The sequence below is a fragment of the Crocuta crocuta genome, unplaced genomic scaffold, assembly GCF_008692635.1.
Source record: "Crocuta crocuta isolate KB4526 unplaced genomic scaffold, BGI_CrCroc_1.0 scaffold91, whole genome shotgun sequence".
Taxonomy (NCBI): domain Eukaryota; kingdom Metazoa; phylum Chordata; class Mammalia; order Carnivora; family Hyaenidae; genus Crocuta; species Crocuta crocuta.
The window spans coordinates 539,125-554,470 of record NW_027551574.1 but is presented as its reverse complement, the minus strand read 5'-3'; the positions used below and the strand labels follow the sequence as shown (position 1 = coordinate 554,470).

The window sequence follows — 15,346 nt, the reverse complement described above, 5'->3', positions numbered from 1 at the left end:
TCCTTGAGGAGAAAAAGACAATGTGAAGTTTTCATAAGAATAATTTTATCCAAGGGGTGCCTTGGGTAGCTCAGTTGGTTAAGCATCTGACTCTAGGTTTTGGCTCAGGCCATAATCTCCCCATTTGTGAGTTTAAGCCCCGTGTTGGGTTCTGCATTGATAGCTGGGAGCCTGCTTGGCGTTCTCTCTGTCTCTGCTCCTGTGTTCTTTGTCTCAAAAAAAAAAAAAAAAAAAAGACAACCCTTATCCAATATGAAGGCCTATTTCTTTATCCTGAGATTTTGTTTTCTTATGTAAAAAATATTTAGATGACAGCTTTTATTATTTCTTTCTGTCTTTCATTAGTATGGTAACAAGTTGGTCCATTCCTGCCCCTTCCGGTTTTTTCATTTTAAAATGATCTGTTGAATACTAAAGTATATATTGAATGTGCCTTTAAAAGATGCTTTGAGCTGGAGGTAAAATGGTCCTTTTCTTGTGAGAGTATTTGGGAAATTCTCATCCAAATTGAATGTCTTCTAATGATGCTGGGATGGAAATTAATTGAGAGAGCCGAGGCCAATAGATTGTCAGAAAAAAAAAAATCTTTTTTAATCGTATAGTTAAGTAAATAAATAGAATTTTGAAAATATTAGCAACAATGAATGGCAGGTTTTAGTAAAAAAAATTTTTAATGTTTTATTTTATTTTTGAGAGAGAAAGAAAGAGATAGAGTGCCAGCAGGGAAGGGTCAGAGAGAGAGGGTGACACATAATCTGAAGCAGTCTCCAGGCTCTGAGCTGTCAGCACAGAGTCTGATGCAGGACTCAAACTCACAAACCGTGAGATCATGACCTGAGCCAAAGTCGGACGCTTAACTGACTGAACCACTCAGGTGCTCCAAGAATGGCAGGTTTTAACTGTAGGTTTTTGGGGTCATGTTTTGATCTGTATAATTGTATACATAATATCTGTATTCTATTGTATTATTATTATATATGATAAGGTACGTAAAATAACAATGAACATTTGATGATATACAGTTTTACTAAAATAGCTATCTACTGGAAAGCTAAACAAAATATCCTTTTCCTGTGCTATTCTGGTAGTTAATTTTTTTAAGTTATTTATTTATTTTGAGAGAGAGACCCATTAACTGAGTTCATGACCTGAGCTGAATCAAGAGTTAGATGCTTAATGGACTGAGTCACTCAGGTGCCCCTGGTGGTTACATTTTTAAGACCATCTTTTATGTGTAAGTTCTTACAGGGAAGCAGATTTGAAAATGATCAGGGATTGAGAATTATCTAAATGGTTTAAATTTTGGGAGTGTAATAGGGACTCTTGACATAAGTAGGGCACTAACACTAGAAATATAGTTTGAAATGGAAGGCTGGTTCATTTGGTTACATAATTCTTTTCTGAAGGTAGAAAAAAACCTGGAAATATTTTTTTCTGAATTGTTCTAACTAGTGGGAGGTATATGGGAAAGTACTCAGGTAGAGGTTGATGGCAGTTTTTAGATAGCTGTCTATATCCTAGTAGTCTGAATAGCACTCAGAAAAGATTTCTAAAGAAGGGTATATAACTTAATTTTAAATAAATTGCTTCATGTAAACTGATTGTGAACATTGAATTAATTTGTTCTTTTTAAAATAAATTTATTGGCAGAATTAAGTTCAGAAAACCTCAGAACCTGCTTTAAGATCATCAATGGTTATATCTTTTTGTCATCAACAGAATTTCTGCAGGTATGATGTAGTAGTTTTTGCTTTGTGAAAAACTACTTATTTGATTGTTTCTCATTTGAAGTCAAGACTTGAAAAAATTTTAAAGATCGATCTGTTATTTTAAAGGGAGAAAAAAAGCTTTATAAGCACTGTAGAGCAGATAAGATGTAGTTCCTTGAACTGTCACTTAACACAGGATGCTCTATAAATAAATGTATCTTTATATTATAAAAATTGCTATGGCAGTGAACTGTATTTTTATTTTCTAAGTTTTTCCTAAGAGTTATAATTGATACTTAGTATTTTTAAACCTAAAGTATATAATGCACAAATAGATAATAGTTCAGCATTGAATTTTTGCCTTTTTTAATACTGCAGGTGTATTCATATATATATATTTTGACTTTTGATTGAATTTCAGACATATGCAGTAGGTCTATGTCAGTCCTTTTGTGAGCTGCTAAAGGAAATTACTACAGAAGGTCAAGTTCAAGTGCTCAAGGTATTGTCCTATGTTACGTGAATATTGTAAGTTTTCCATCTGTATTTTGCAATATTGGACTTTCATTTGGGTTTGGATGATTGGCAAGAAGAGTACTAGACAGTTTTTTCTTTTAAAGTTATTTAATTTCTCCAACACCTCTGGACCAGGGATGTCAAACTTGAATGTGCATACTGATCTCCTGAGGATGTTGTTAAAATGTAGATTTCACGTTTCTGACGCTGTCTCTGCTGATGGGACCCTAATCAAGATCCATTCCTCCTCCCCTATCCTGAGACCTTAATTTAAAACATTTATGAATTGTGCAAAGGCTGGTGGCATGTGATACTCCTCACTGCTCCAGTTGATTGGCCTGCTTTTGGGATGAAATTTTATTATTATAATTTAGTACTTTTAATTTGTGTTGGCTATCATAGTTCTACTACTAAACTTGTATAGATTATGCATAATTTAGAACTGAGTATCAAGTCGTTGTATTGTATACCTGGAAGTTATACATGTTCTATTTCAGTTATACCTCAATTAAAAAAAAAAAAAAAAAAACCTTTAAAAATAAACTGAGTTAATCTTTATGCCTTGTATCTTTACAGATTAAAGATCTTTTTATGTTGTGTATAATTAAGAACAGGCTCCAGGTTGTATATATTTACGCATTAATGATGTAACTAGTATCAATTATAGATATTCTATATATAAACATAAATGTATTTATAAATATATGGTGAAATAGATCTTTACATGTATGTGTGTGTTTGTACATATGTACATATGTACTGTTTGTACTTCACAAGGATGTATATCCCCTTTTTATCCCCTTCATGTCTTAGCTGTGTTCTAGATCAGATACAGTCAGATATGAGAGATGGTTAGGTGAAGTGTTAATTATCGTAACAAAGTAGCGTTTATTGTATCAAAACCATGGCATTTCTTTAGATCCTAAAAACTGTGCTTTCCCCCCAGTGAAATAAAAAGTGTTTGCCCAAAGAGTTTCATTTTAAGAAAGGTACAGTTAACCCTTGAACGATGGAGAGGCTAAAGTTGGTGACCCTCTGCACAGTTGAAAATCCGGATTTAGCTTCTGAATCCCTGTAAACTTCTAATAAACCCTGATGTTGACCAAAATCTTAAAGCTAACATAAACAATTCATTAACACGTGTGTTTTAAGTTTATATGTATTATATACTATGTTGTTATAATAAAATGAGAAAAGAAAATGTTATTACAGAAATCATGAGATTAAAAGGAAAAATATAAGAAAATACATTTTCACTACTGTACTATATTGAAGAAATCTGCATAGAAGTGGACCTTGCACACTTCAAACCCATGTTCCTCAAAGGTCAACTGTATGTAACTAATGACAATTACTGTCAGATTAATCCACAGTGTATTTGGAGACTAAGTCATAAATGTGCAGATGGTAAAATCTTTTGTATTAACTACTGTGTTAGCTGCTATGCATCTAATGAGAGTAATTATCAGCTTGAACTTACTCATGCATTATAATTAAAGTGTTTTTCAGACATTTATTGTACGTACACACTTGTAAAAGTCCAGATATCCATGTTAATATGCTTATTAATTTGACTTTCAGATTGGTTGCATTTGGTATCTTTGGTGATTATTCATTTATTTACCAAATAGGTTATGGGTCAGCACTCTTTCTGTAAAATACCAGGTAGTAAATGTTTTAGCATTTGTGGGCCATATAGTCTTTGTCTCAGCTATTTGTTTCTAATGCTATAGAATTGAAAGCAGTTATAGATGTTATGTAACTGGATAAGTGTGGCTGTATTCCAGTAATGCTTTATTTATAGGATTATGGTTGGCATAGTGTGCCAACCCTTGGTATTGTTATTTATTGCTTTCTTCTAGGCAAAGTAGATAGGAAAAGATTCTGCCCTTAACTCATTTTCTTGGAGGGAAGAGGGAAAGTAAACAAAACAGTCCATATTCAGTGTTATTTAGTGGTTTGGATTAGAGGTATCTCAAAAGTTTAGTAGGGATTATGGTTTCCAGATTAAACACTTTTTTTTTTTTTTTTTTGCAAATCCTGACAACCTAGGTTAGGATGAATTAGACAAATACCAAGTTAAATATGACAAAGAAGTGAATAAGACTAAGAGAAAATACTGTGATGATTGTCTTTTGAAGGTGAAGATAATGGTGTTACTTAAAACCTTTAGTGTCTCTACATTGGAAGGTGTCCTATGCCATATTACTGAAGTTTCACTTATCAAATGATGAGACAAGGGAGGTACCGGATCATATCATTAAGGACTATATATATTTCCTAGGGCTACCATAATAGTACCACAGCCTGTATGTCTTAAAACAATAGAGGTTAATTTATAATAGAGCCTCACAGGGTTCTACACACTAGAAGTCTAAAATCAAGATGTTGGCAGGGCCATGCTATCTCTGAAGGCTCAGCGGGAGAGTTTGTTCCATGCCTTTGTCTTAGCTTTTGGTGATTGCCAACAAACTTTGGCTTCCTTGGTTGGTACATGCATCATTTCAATCTCTGCTTTCCATTGTCACTGGGCATTCTTTTTGTATCTCTTTTTTCTCTTCTAGTAAGAATACCAGTCATAATGGATTAGGGGCCTTTTCTAATTGTATCATCTTAACCTGTTTACATTTGCAAAGACCCTATTTCCAACTAAGGTCACATTCACAGGTGCCTAGGATTAGAATATATCTTTTTGGCAGATATAATTCAACCCATAACAAGAATTTACTTTTAAAAAGTAAAAAGGTAGCTTTTGTGTGTGGAGATGCAGCAAGGAGAACTTGACTTGAGTAGGTTTTGTAGATGAAAGTGACCCAGAAGGAAGGATGGCGCCAGATGATGAAAAGGATTGGGATTTCAAATCTAGAGCATTTGTGGAAAGATTAGCTTGAAATGGGGGCAGGAATTTGTTTTCTCAGAGAATTGGTGAAAATGGCAATGACTGAAACTGTAGATAATAATATTAGGTGAGAAGTGTTGCAAACTGGCATGTGACCTTGGTGTTTTCAGTCAAAGAAGAGACAAGGTTAGAGCTGCCTAATCCCTGTCACTCTTGACGCAGAGATATAATTGCAAGATGATGAGTATATTGGTACTTTCTAGCAGGGGTAGGGGATGTGAGTATTATCCATCTTAGCATTCATTCTTAAATGAATTACACATTGCTGATGTTAAAGTTGATACTTAAGAATGATTCATTTATATATTAGAAGAATGTCTTTAGGCTTTAAGAGAATTCTTATACAAAGGCTTATAATAGGAGTTGAACTAAAAAGATCTTTGGTTAATTCTGATTCTTCCCAGAAAGTCCGTTTATCAAACATGTTTACTTTCTTCACCACACTGTCCAAATTTTGCTGTTCTTTATTTGAAATCACTATAGAAGCTGAAAGCCAGGATAATATTATTTTTTTAAAAGTAGGACAAATAGAATAAAAATATGGCGGACTCTGGTTTTAATTTTATAGACTATGTTTTTTGGTGTTTTTTTTTTTTTTTTTAGCATAGATAGGTGTTAAAGGGTGACAGTGTGAGCTACAGTTAGAAAAGAAGCATGTGTTCTCAAAAAGGGTAATTATAGGAATCTGTGTCTTATAGACACCCTGGATGCCTGAGGCCTGGTCTGCTGCCACATGTTTTCTCAGTCTCATTCCCACTATTTTCCAAGTATTCTCTTAGCTGCAAAGATTTTAAGTAACACTAGACATGTTGTTTACAGAAACGTTCCTGTGAATTTTTAATGCATTTATGCCCTTACTAAACTGATGTAGCGGCAATATATATTTTACTGAGGAACGTCATCTGTCTTATGTAATCCTAGCTTCATCTTTTGCGTTGGTGATAAATTCTTCCTCGGAACTAGAAGAGATTAAAAAAAAAACAACAAGTCAACACTTTGGCCTTAATTCTAACTGAGGAAAAAATGACTGGCAATGTAGGACTGATAGAAATTTGAAAGAAATTGCCTTGTCATTTTGAAGTTGTCTTTATAGATTTCTCTCTGTGTGTATGTGTGTGTGTGTGTATCTTTTTGCTCTAGGAGGCTAAGCTTTTCCATGGTCTTAACTTCAATAAATTATTCTCTTTTCTTCAAATGCATACAACATAAGTGGTTTGGAAGCAAAAGAATCCATAAATCCATAATTCTTTCGTTAAGGATTGCACAGTGATTATCCCTATATCCAGTAGAAACACTAACTGAAACATACTAACTGCACATTTGCAGTGTTATTCTCCTCTTTGCCCATGCTTTGCTTTGCACATCCAGCTCTCCTACTTAGACAGCTCTTGAGTATATTCTGGGCTTAAATTCTCTCATTTGTTATGTAAGGAGTTGTGCCACATGAAATTTTAATATTTGTAACTACATTATGTGAAATCCTCTGTGCTAACATTTAATGTATATATTCTTAGTGATTAAGAAAAGAAGTTGTTTCTTATGTTTAAACACCTCCCCAAAAAATTTGAATTGAAAGGGTTTTTGTTTTCTCCTGCTTTTTCGTGGTATTATTAGAATTTCTGAAAGTCAGATTATTCTGAGCCATATGGAATGGGATATGTCATAAGAGGAATGTTTACTATTTATTTTTAATTCTCTTCTTACACAACGATGTAATTAAGGCCATCTAGCATAGTGGGTGAGACTACAGATTGAAGCAAAACTGCTATGGTCGGAATATTGGCTCTGCGGCCTCACAGCTGTGGAAGGTGAGCCAGTTACTTTGCTCCTCACTTCCCATGTGTAAAATGGGCAGGAAAACTTGCCCTGTATTTTAGAGGTGAGAGGATGATCACATGAGCTTACATGTGTGCAGTACTTATCACGGTGCTTACCATGTAATCAGGTAGTGTAAGTGTTGACTGTTATTACCTAATTATATAATTAAATAGTTGTCTGTATCTCCCTTTGGGGAAAAATAGGTTACAGACCTGTAGGCCAGATAATTTATTTGGTTGTTAAGATCTTTGACTATAAGAAAACCAGAACAAACCAAGTTATTCCACCTTTTCTATTGACAATTTCTTGTAAATAAATGTTTATTTAAAGTAAAAAATGCAGGGGCGCCTGGGTGGCTTAGTCGGTTAAGCGTACGACTTTCGCTTGGGTCATGATCTCACGGTTCGTGGGTTCGAGCCCCGCGTCGGGCTCTGTGCTGACTGCCAGCTCAGAGCCTGGAGCCTGCTTCAGTCTGTGACTCCCTCTCTCTCTGACCCTCCCCTGCTCACGCTGTCTCTCTCTGTCTCCTAGAAATTAAAAAAATAAAAAAATAAAAATAAAAATGCTTAATCCGTGTCCATCCTGAAAGGAAAATCATATTTAAAAAAAAAAATAATAAAGTAAAAAATGCATTAGTTAAAACTTCGAAACTATGGCTCTTTACACAATGATAAAGCTTCACTTTTTTTAATCAAGAATTACATACCTCAGCGGGCTCTTTAAAATTAAATTGTATTTAATTCTTTCTGGCTTCCCGGAATAGTAGCATAATCTTTCAAAAGTTTTTTTTATTATGGAAATTACCAAATTTACAGTTTGCTAGAAAAAAATTTCTTCTTTTTTCTTTGAGGTGAAAGGTGGTATCACTTTTTTTTATTTAAAAGAAAATTTTTTTATTAATGTTTATTTTTGAGAGAGAGACAGAGCACAGGAGGGATAAGAACAGAGAGAGGAAGGGATTCACAGAATCTGAAACAGGCTCCAGGCTCTCAGCTGTCAGCACAGAGCCCAATGTGGAGCTGGAACTCAGGAACTGTGAGATCATGACCTGAGTTGAAGTCAGACGCTCAACCGACTGGCTGAGCCACCCATGCGCCCCTGATATCATTGTTTCTTAATTGTACCTAATAATTTGGATTTAATAATTCAGCACAAATCAATTATCATGAAAGTGTATATTAAGATATTTGTACCATTTAACAAAAGTTAAAGATTAAACCAGTTTCTCTGGACATACGGCAATAGGAGTTACTTGATAGGATATAAGTACTTGAATTAAAAATTGACCATACGGTATAACATTTAACACTGTTTTTGTGTAAACATTGATAGAACTAAACCTGTGTATTTTATTTGAAATCTCAGAAACTAGATTTTATTTAATTGATGATAAATATAGGTGATTATCATGAAAATATTGTGTTTTTTAAATGAAGGAATATTTTAGGACAGAGGTGCTTTTATGCTTGTGCTTGAAAGTTGAGAGAACACTCAAAATTTTTGTCATTTTTCTATTCTCAGAATTCCAGCAAAGCTATAATAATATTTAATATTAGCTTATTATTTTCATTTTTAATAGCTCTCAGATAACTGTTTCTTAATATAGTAAACCATAGTACATTTTTATTATATTTTTGGGTAAATGTCACAGTTAGGCTAATTTCTTACAGTGTCTAGATGTAACTACTTTGTTGTTTGAAGCAGAAAATTACAGTGTTACAAAAATTGGATAGAGAGACAAGTATGCCTGCTTTAGGAGCAAATGGTTAAGAGCAAAAATAGACTTTATTATATTTTGTGACTCAGAACAAGTTATCCAGGTGAATACAGTTATAATCTAAAAATACTCAAATTTGAATTATTACTTCTCTTTAATTTGAAATTTGTCTATATGAATACATACCACTTTGAGTTTAGAAACTTTCTTGTCTTGGTCTTAACAAGCAGTAATGAGCCAGGTAGCTTTAATTCACTGTGGTAAGGCTTATTTAAGATGGCACAAATATTTTTAAGGTATAATTTATACTGTAATAATAATAATAAAAGCAAGAGGTAATATTAGCATATACTATATGCTATGCATTTCTAAGCACATAACATAGAGTTCATTCAGTTCTCACATAAACTTATGATGATAGTACTGTTCTTTTCCCCATTTTACAGATGAGAAATTAAATCACAAAGAGGTAAATACCTTGTCCACTGTCACACACCTAGTAAGTATTGGAGCTGTGATATAAACATAGGCATTCTGACTTCAAGATCCATGCCTTTAACCACTGTGTTTGCAGTGTAAGCCTAAAACAAGAAAATGGTTTGAGTGCAAGATAACAGCTAAAAGCCTGCAATTTTTTTGGACAGATTTAAAACACATAGTCCGTTCCAAGTATATTTAGAAAAGGGATGGATTAAAACCAAAGTGTAGAAGTTTATAATAGGAAAATGATAAAAAAATAATGAGTAATAGGTAGATGATTGGAGGTACCCCAGCTTATTAAACCGTATGCAAAAGTATTATGCAGCTTAAAAAGTAATGAAGATAACCTCTGTATACAGTGTTTCAATGATTTTAAGATTATAGGCAAAGACTAGTGTCTAGTATTTTCTTATGTTTAAAGAGTGCAGCATACAGAGCAGTGGGCAAATAAGCCAAATTAGTAAAGGTGGTTATGGAGGGGGAAGAGGGAGAGAGGGTAAAAGGTAGGTATATCTATCTTTCAGGATATATGCCTACTTCTTACTTTAGGTTTTGGAGTCAAATAGATGTTTTACAGCATTTAAAATAATCAACTGGAAGCAGTTCCTGAAGATGAAAACAAGCTAAAACATTTGAATCTATTATGTTGGTGCCATAGCCATCTGAGAAGAATATTTCCTGTAACTTGAGTGCATAGTATTTTACATGTGTATCCCTGGTTGGATACCACATTAGACCGAAAAGAAACAAGGAAATTATAAATTGCATTCAACAGTGTTATTGTTATTAGTAATTCTTAGTATGGTTATTTTGAAACCTGTAAGTATATATGTGGAATGTTATATATATTAGTAAGAACCAAGGTCATTTTACTATAATCTGGGATTTTTCAATGTAAGAGAAAGATGGTAATATAAAATCAAAGAATTGATGTCAAATGCTGTAATCTTAGCTGGATTTGGTGAATTTATGGTATACACTTTTCAGAAAGAGAAAATAGACTTCCTAAAACTGTCTTACTGAAAGACCTAGAAACACTGTCAGTCCAGTAGCTTTAGATATCCCAGAGCATGGATTGTGGTCTGTAAATATTGTTTCCTGCTGGTTGGCTCCAGAGTTCAGACAAGAGATACTCAAGATAAGTTGGAAAGATCTCTTTGTGTCAGAAGGAAGAGAAGGTGGGATTCTGTGAAAAGGATACAGGAATCAATTTGAAGGAGCTCCTACTTGGCTAATGATGTGACAGTTTGAGCATCAGAATAAAACTCAATTGATTAAAACACATCGCATAAGCTAGAATTCCTGAGAATGTAATGATTTCCCTCCCAAGAAGAGTAAGTTATAACTTAAATTTTATTAATACCTGTAAATTATCTTATTTTTAAGTATCTTTGATTACTTTAGCTATCTTTAGAGTTCTTTCCTTCTGTAGGCTGCTTGGCCATCTGTGTGTACCTGCATTCCACCTGATACATACAGAATTGTTTATTACCCCTGAAATCATTAGGTGCATTTTTCAAAACTTTGTTTAGAATGAACGGTAGTGCTGTTGATCAAAATGTTGAGAAGGATTCTAATCCGAGGTTTATCGAGAAGCCTTTGTCAGTGGTAATAGTCATAGTTTGAGCTCTGTAGCTTTTAAGTCAGAACTGCTCTATCTTACTTGGAAAGTGGACTGTGAAAGTGTGGCAGTTAAAAAGACCATTCCATAGATTTTCCCTTAGGTTCATCACGTCCTCAATAAAACCTCATTATTATTAGCAGGACCACAATTGTACCCATTGGCCAAATATGAACACTAGGATTGGTTCCAGACTCTTTCACCTTCGGTTAACTGTTCACTTGGCTTTCTAAATCTTACCCGTTCTACTTGTTGAATTTTCTCTTGATTCTGTTTCACAATCTCTGCTCCAAGTCTAATACATGGCATTTTCCTACATAATTTTTCGAGAACAACTTCATTTTCCATAGCTATGGTTCCTAACCTTTTCAAATACAAAGATTACATTTTAGCGCTGAAATATTTGTGGACATTTTATACAATAGTAACTGTATCTTTATATATAAAGAAAATGCGTACTGATCACTGGTTTATATATAATGCTACATTTAACGGAATTTATACTTTGAAAATTATAACAATCTAAATATGTGATGGTTTCTCCTTTTCTGCACAAACTTCTGTTATCTTTGATGTTAATAATTTTTTTTTTTTTTTTTTTTGGTGTAATGTTATATGCACTGCGTTCTTTGCCAGTAGTTTCTGGTCATTACATTAAGACACTTTGACCCATCAGGTATTTTATTACTTTAATTTTCTTGAAGTCTCTTACAGAGCTATGCTCACTCCCCAGCCTTCCTCTTCCTCCCCAGGCTTTTAGCTTCTTGTTCCTAGTGTCCTGAAATTTTACAGTGATGTGCCTTGATGTCAGTTGATTTTAACTCATTATACTGGGCACTACTGGGTCCTTCTGGAAACTTTTAGAGCCTTTCAAGATAATACACTATCTTCTATTGCGGAGTGAGATGGTCACTTGCCCAGATGTGCAGATTTGGGAATATCTGGCAATCTGTTCCTTAAATAGACTTTCAGTCATTCTTATTTTTAGCTTTTTCTTTACCCTCCTTTCCAAAGGAGGTTCTTCTAATTTCTGTGGGGTTTGATGAGAGGTAGCAAGAAGATCAGTGATGTAAATCAAGTTGCTTCTTTACTCTATCCATTGCAACCTTAGGTTTTTAGCTCTTTGTGATCTGATTAGTTAATTACTTCTTGAATTTCTTCTGTGTCTTACAGTGTTCATCTCCCATCCCTTGATTCTTTTAAAATTAGGCCTCCTCCCTTTAAAATCCTTGTATTGTAATTATAGTAGAGTATCAGGAGAGGATGAAATTAAATGTTTATCTAACATCAGCAGATGGCTTTATTTTCCATTCATACCTGAAGTTGAGACTTTGTGGTAACATCTGCCTCTGAGATTCTCTCAGTTTACTAGTTCATCTACATATTTCCCCATCGTTACTCCAAATCTCTTTTTTAAAAAATAAACTTTATTGTGGTTAGATTTAATTACTTTCAGAAGATCATCTCCAGTTGCTTTCAGTCAGGAACTGTGATAACTTTTATCCTGTATCTCTTAGTAGATAGAATACTGCTTGGCCAGCAGAGTTTTTGTATTGTTAAACTTTTCTTTGGACATTCCCTTTACTTCTTGCTCAAAATTCGAGAACTCTTATCCATGGGTGCTATTTGTTTACCCTGACAGTGTTTCAAAATGCATGGAGATGGATTTGATTGTGATCATATTTGGAGCGTGCTCTTGGCAGATAATGAACAGAAACCAGAGATGCTGGAAGTCCTCAATGCATGGGGTAGTCCTAAACGGCACCCCACTCAGAATGTGAGTCATCATCCTTGAGAAATAATGCCACAAGTTTTAAGGGCAGGTTGGCTCTCCCTTGAGTCTAGTACTCGCCAACAAACCTCTCCAGTGGCATCTGTTCTCATTCTTACCTCTCCAACGTGGTGCCAAAAGCATGTGAAATTCCTTCTTGGTCCTCATTGCTGCTTCCTGACCACTGCCCTTCTTGCTCTCTAAAAAATAGAACAAAAATAAAGAAACAAAAAAATCTCACTCTGAGTTTCATGTTACCTATCTTTGTTATAGAGGGAACCCATCTCACATTTCAAAATTTTCACCTGTAACAATCAGTGTTGATGATTGGTAACTTCCATAATTATATTATAAATGAAATAAGATTATTTCTCACGTAATAAATATACAGTATGTATGCAACAAGCCCTTTTTCTCTAATTTATTGATAAACTTGAAGGTGGAGTCACCTTTGCACAGTGAATATAGTTGTTACGAACTTCCCTTTTCTCTCTTAAAAGCCAACACTTTTTAAAGTAATTAACATTTAGTATTTAGGTGTATAGTATAATCCAGTAGTTCTGCACATTACTCATTTCTTAGTATGACAAGTGTACTCTTAATCCTCTTCATCCTCTATCACCCGTTTTCCTACCTACCACCTCTGGTAACCACCAGTTCTTTGTATTTAAGACTTTTTTTGGAGTCTCTGTTTTTCCTTGTTAATTTCTTTTGTTGCATAAATTCCACACATGAGTGAAATCATATGGTGTTTGTCTTTGTTTCACTGATTTATTTCACCTACCATAATACCCTTTAAATTAATCTGTGTTGTTGGAAATGGCAAGGGTTCATTCTTTTTTATGGTAATATTCCATTGTATATCTATACCACATCTTTTTTTTAATCGTCTGTGGATGGACACTTGAGTTGCTTCCATATATCTTGGCTATTGCAGATAATGCCAGAATAAACATAGGGTTGCATATTCTTTATGAGTTAGTGTTTTCATTTCCTTTGAGTAAAGGACTAGTAATGGGTTAGTGGATCATAAGGTACTTCTGTTTTTAATATTTTGAGAAACCTCCATACTCTTTTTTTCTGTAACTACAGCAGTTTGCATTCCCACCAACAGTGCAACAGAATTCCTTTTTCCCAACATTCTCACCAACACTTGTCGTTTTTTGTGTTTTTTTTTTTTCTGCCATTTTAATGGGTGTGAGGTGATACCTCATTGTGGTTTTAATTTTTTTCCCCTCATGATGAGTGATACTGAACATCTTTTCATCTGTCTGTTGGCCATATGTACGTCTTCTTTGGAAAATAATCTATTTGTCATTTGCTCATTTTAATTGGATTATTTGCTTTGGGGGTGGTGGTGGCAGCATTGAATTGTATAAGTTCTTTATATGTCTTGGATATGAACCCCTTTTCAGATACATTATTTGCAAATATCTTCTTCCATTTGCTGGATTGCCTTTTTGTTCTTGATGGTTTCCTTTGCTCTGCAAAAGCTTTTTATTTTGGTGTAGTTCTGATACTTGCATTTGGCTTTTGTTTACCTCACCAGAGGAGACCAAAATGTTTCTACAATGGATATCTAAGAGATTACTGCCTGTATTTCTTCTTCTAGGAATTTTATGGTTTGGAATATCATATTTAGTTCTTTTATCCATTTTGAATTTGTTTCTGTATATGGTGTAAGAAAGTGATCCAGTTTTATTCTTTTGCATGTAGTTGTTGAGTTTTCCCAGTAGCATTTGTTGAAGAGACAGTCTTTTTCCCCACTGCATATTCTTGTCTCCTTGGTTGAAGATTAATTGATTGTATAATTGTGGGTTTATTTCTGGGCTCTCTATTCTGTTCCACTGATTTATGTGTCTGTTGTTGTGACGGTGCCATACTGTCTTAATTACTACAAAAAAGCAAACACTTTTTCTTTTCTTTTTCCTGAGCAAGAGAGACAGTGTGAGCAGGGGAGTGTCAGAGAGAAAGGGAGACACAAAATCCGAAACAGGCTCCAGGCTCTGAGCTAGCTGTCAGCACAGAGCTCGACGTGGGGCTCGAACCCACGCCCCGTGAGATCATGACCTGAGCCAAAGTCGGATGTTTAACCAACTGAGCCACCCAGGTGCCCCAAAAGCAAACACTTTTGAAATGCCTCTGTTGGTGTGACATTATGTAAGGATTGTTTATAATGCAAATGTGATATTAACATGATACCTGTTATTAGAATGTGATTAATTATAGTTCTGTGTGAGATGTATAGCTATGTGTATATTATACACCTTATATCAAATTTTATATCAAAACCATTTTTAATGGATTGTCGGTAAAAGTGTGTCTCGTGCTGGAATGTTGAATGTGTCTTCTATTTGTGTATTCTGAGATTTAGTGTGTATTCTTAAATACATTGTTTTCTTTGCCTGTATTTGCATGAAGCAGTGACTTGCATTATTTCTCTCTTGGTTTTAGGTTGTGGAAAATGCCCTTAAGGTGAACCCAGTATTAGGTCCACAAATGTTTCAACCAATTCTACCCTGTGTTTTCAGAGGTATTATAGAAGGAGAGGTAAGATTTTCTTTAAGCTTCTATGAGTAGTAGTGGACTCTAGGATTCTACTTTTTTTTTCTTTAATTTTTCTTTCTTTATTTATTTTGAGAGTAAGAGAGAGACAGAGACAACATGGATTGGGGAGGGGTAGAGACAGAGGGAGAGAGAGAGAATCTCCAGCAGGCCTCAGACTGCCAACACAGAGACTGATGTGGGGCTTCAGCCTCCGAAGCTGCAAGATCGTGATCTGAGCCGAAACCAAGAGTCAGACTCTGAACTGCCT

General features: G+C 34.6%; 1 protein-coding gene across 1 annotated transcript in view; it reads left to right on the top strand.

The window, feature by feature from the left end:
- Positions 1 to 15,346, top strand: part of IPO11 (importin 11) — a 193,482-nt gene that overhangs the window by 104,070 nt on the left and 74,066 nt on the right. Inside the window, exons 23-25 of the mRNA XM_077751422.1 lie at positions 1,651 to 1,730; positions 2,131 to 2,211; positions 14,986 to 15,081. Coding sequence (XP_077607548.1) covers positions 1,651 to 1,730; positions 2,131 to 2,211; positions 14,986 to 15,081 — 257 coding nt within the window. The remainder of the gene's footprint in view (positions 1 to 1,650; positions 1,731 to 2,130; positions 2,212 to 14,985; positions 15,082 to 15,346) is intronic.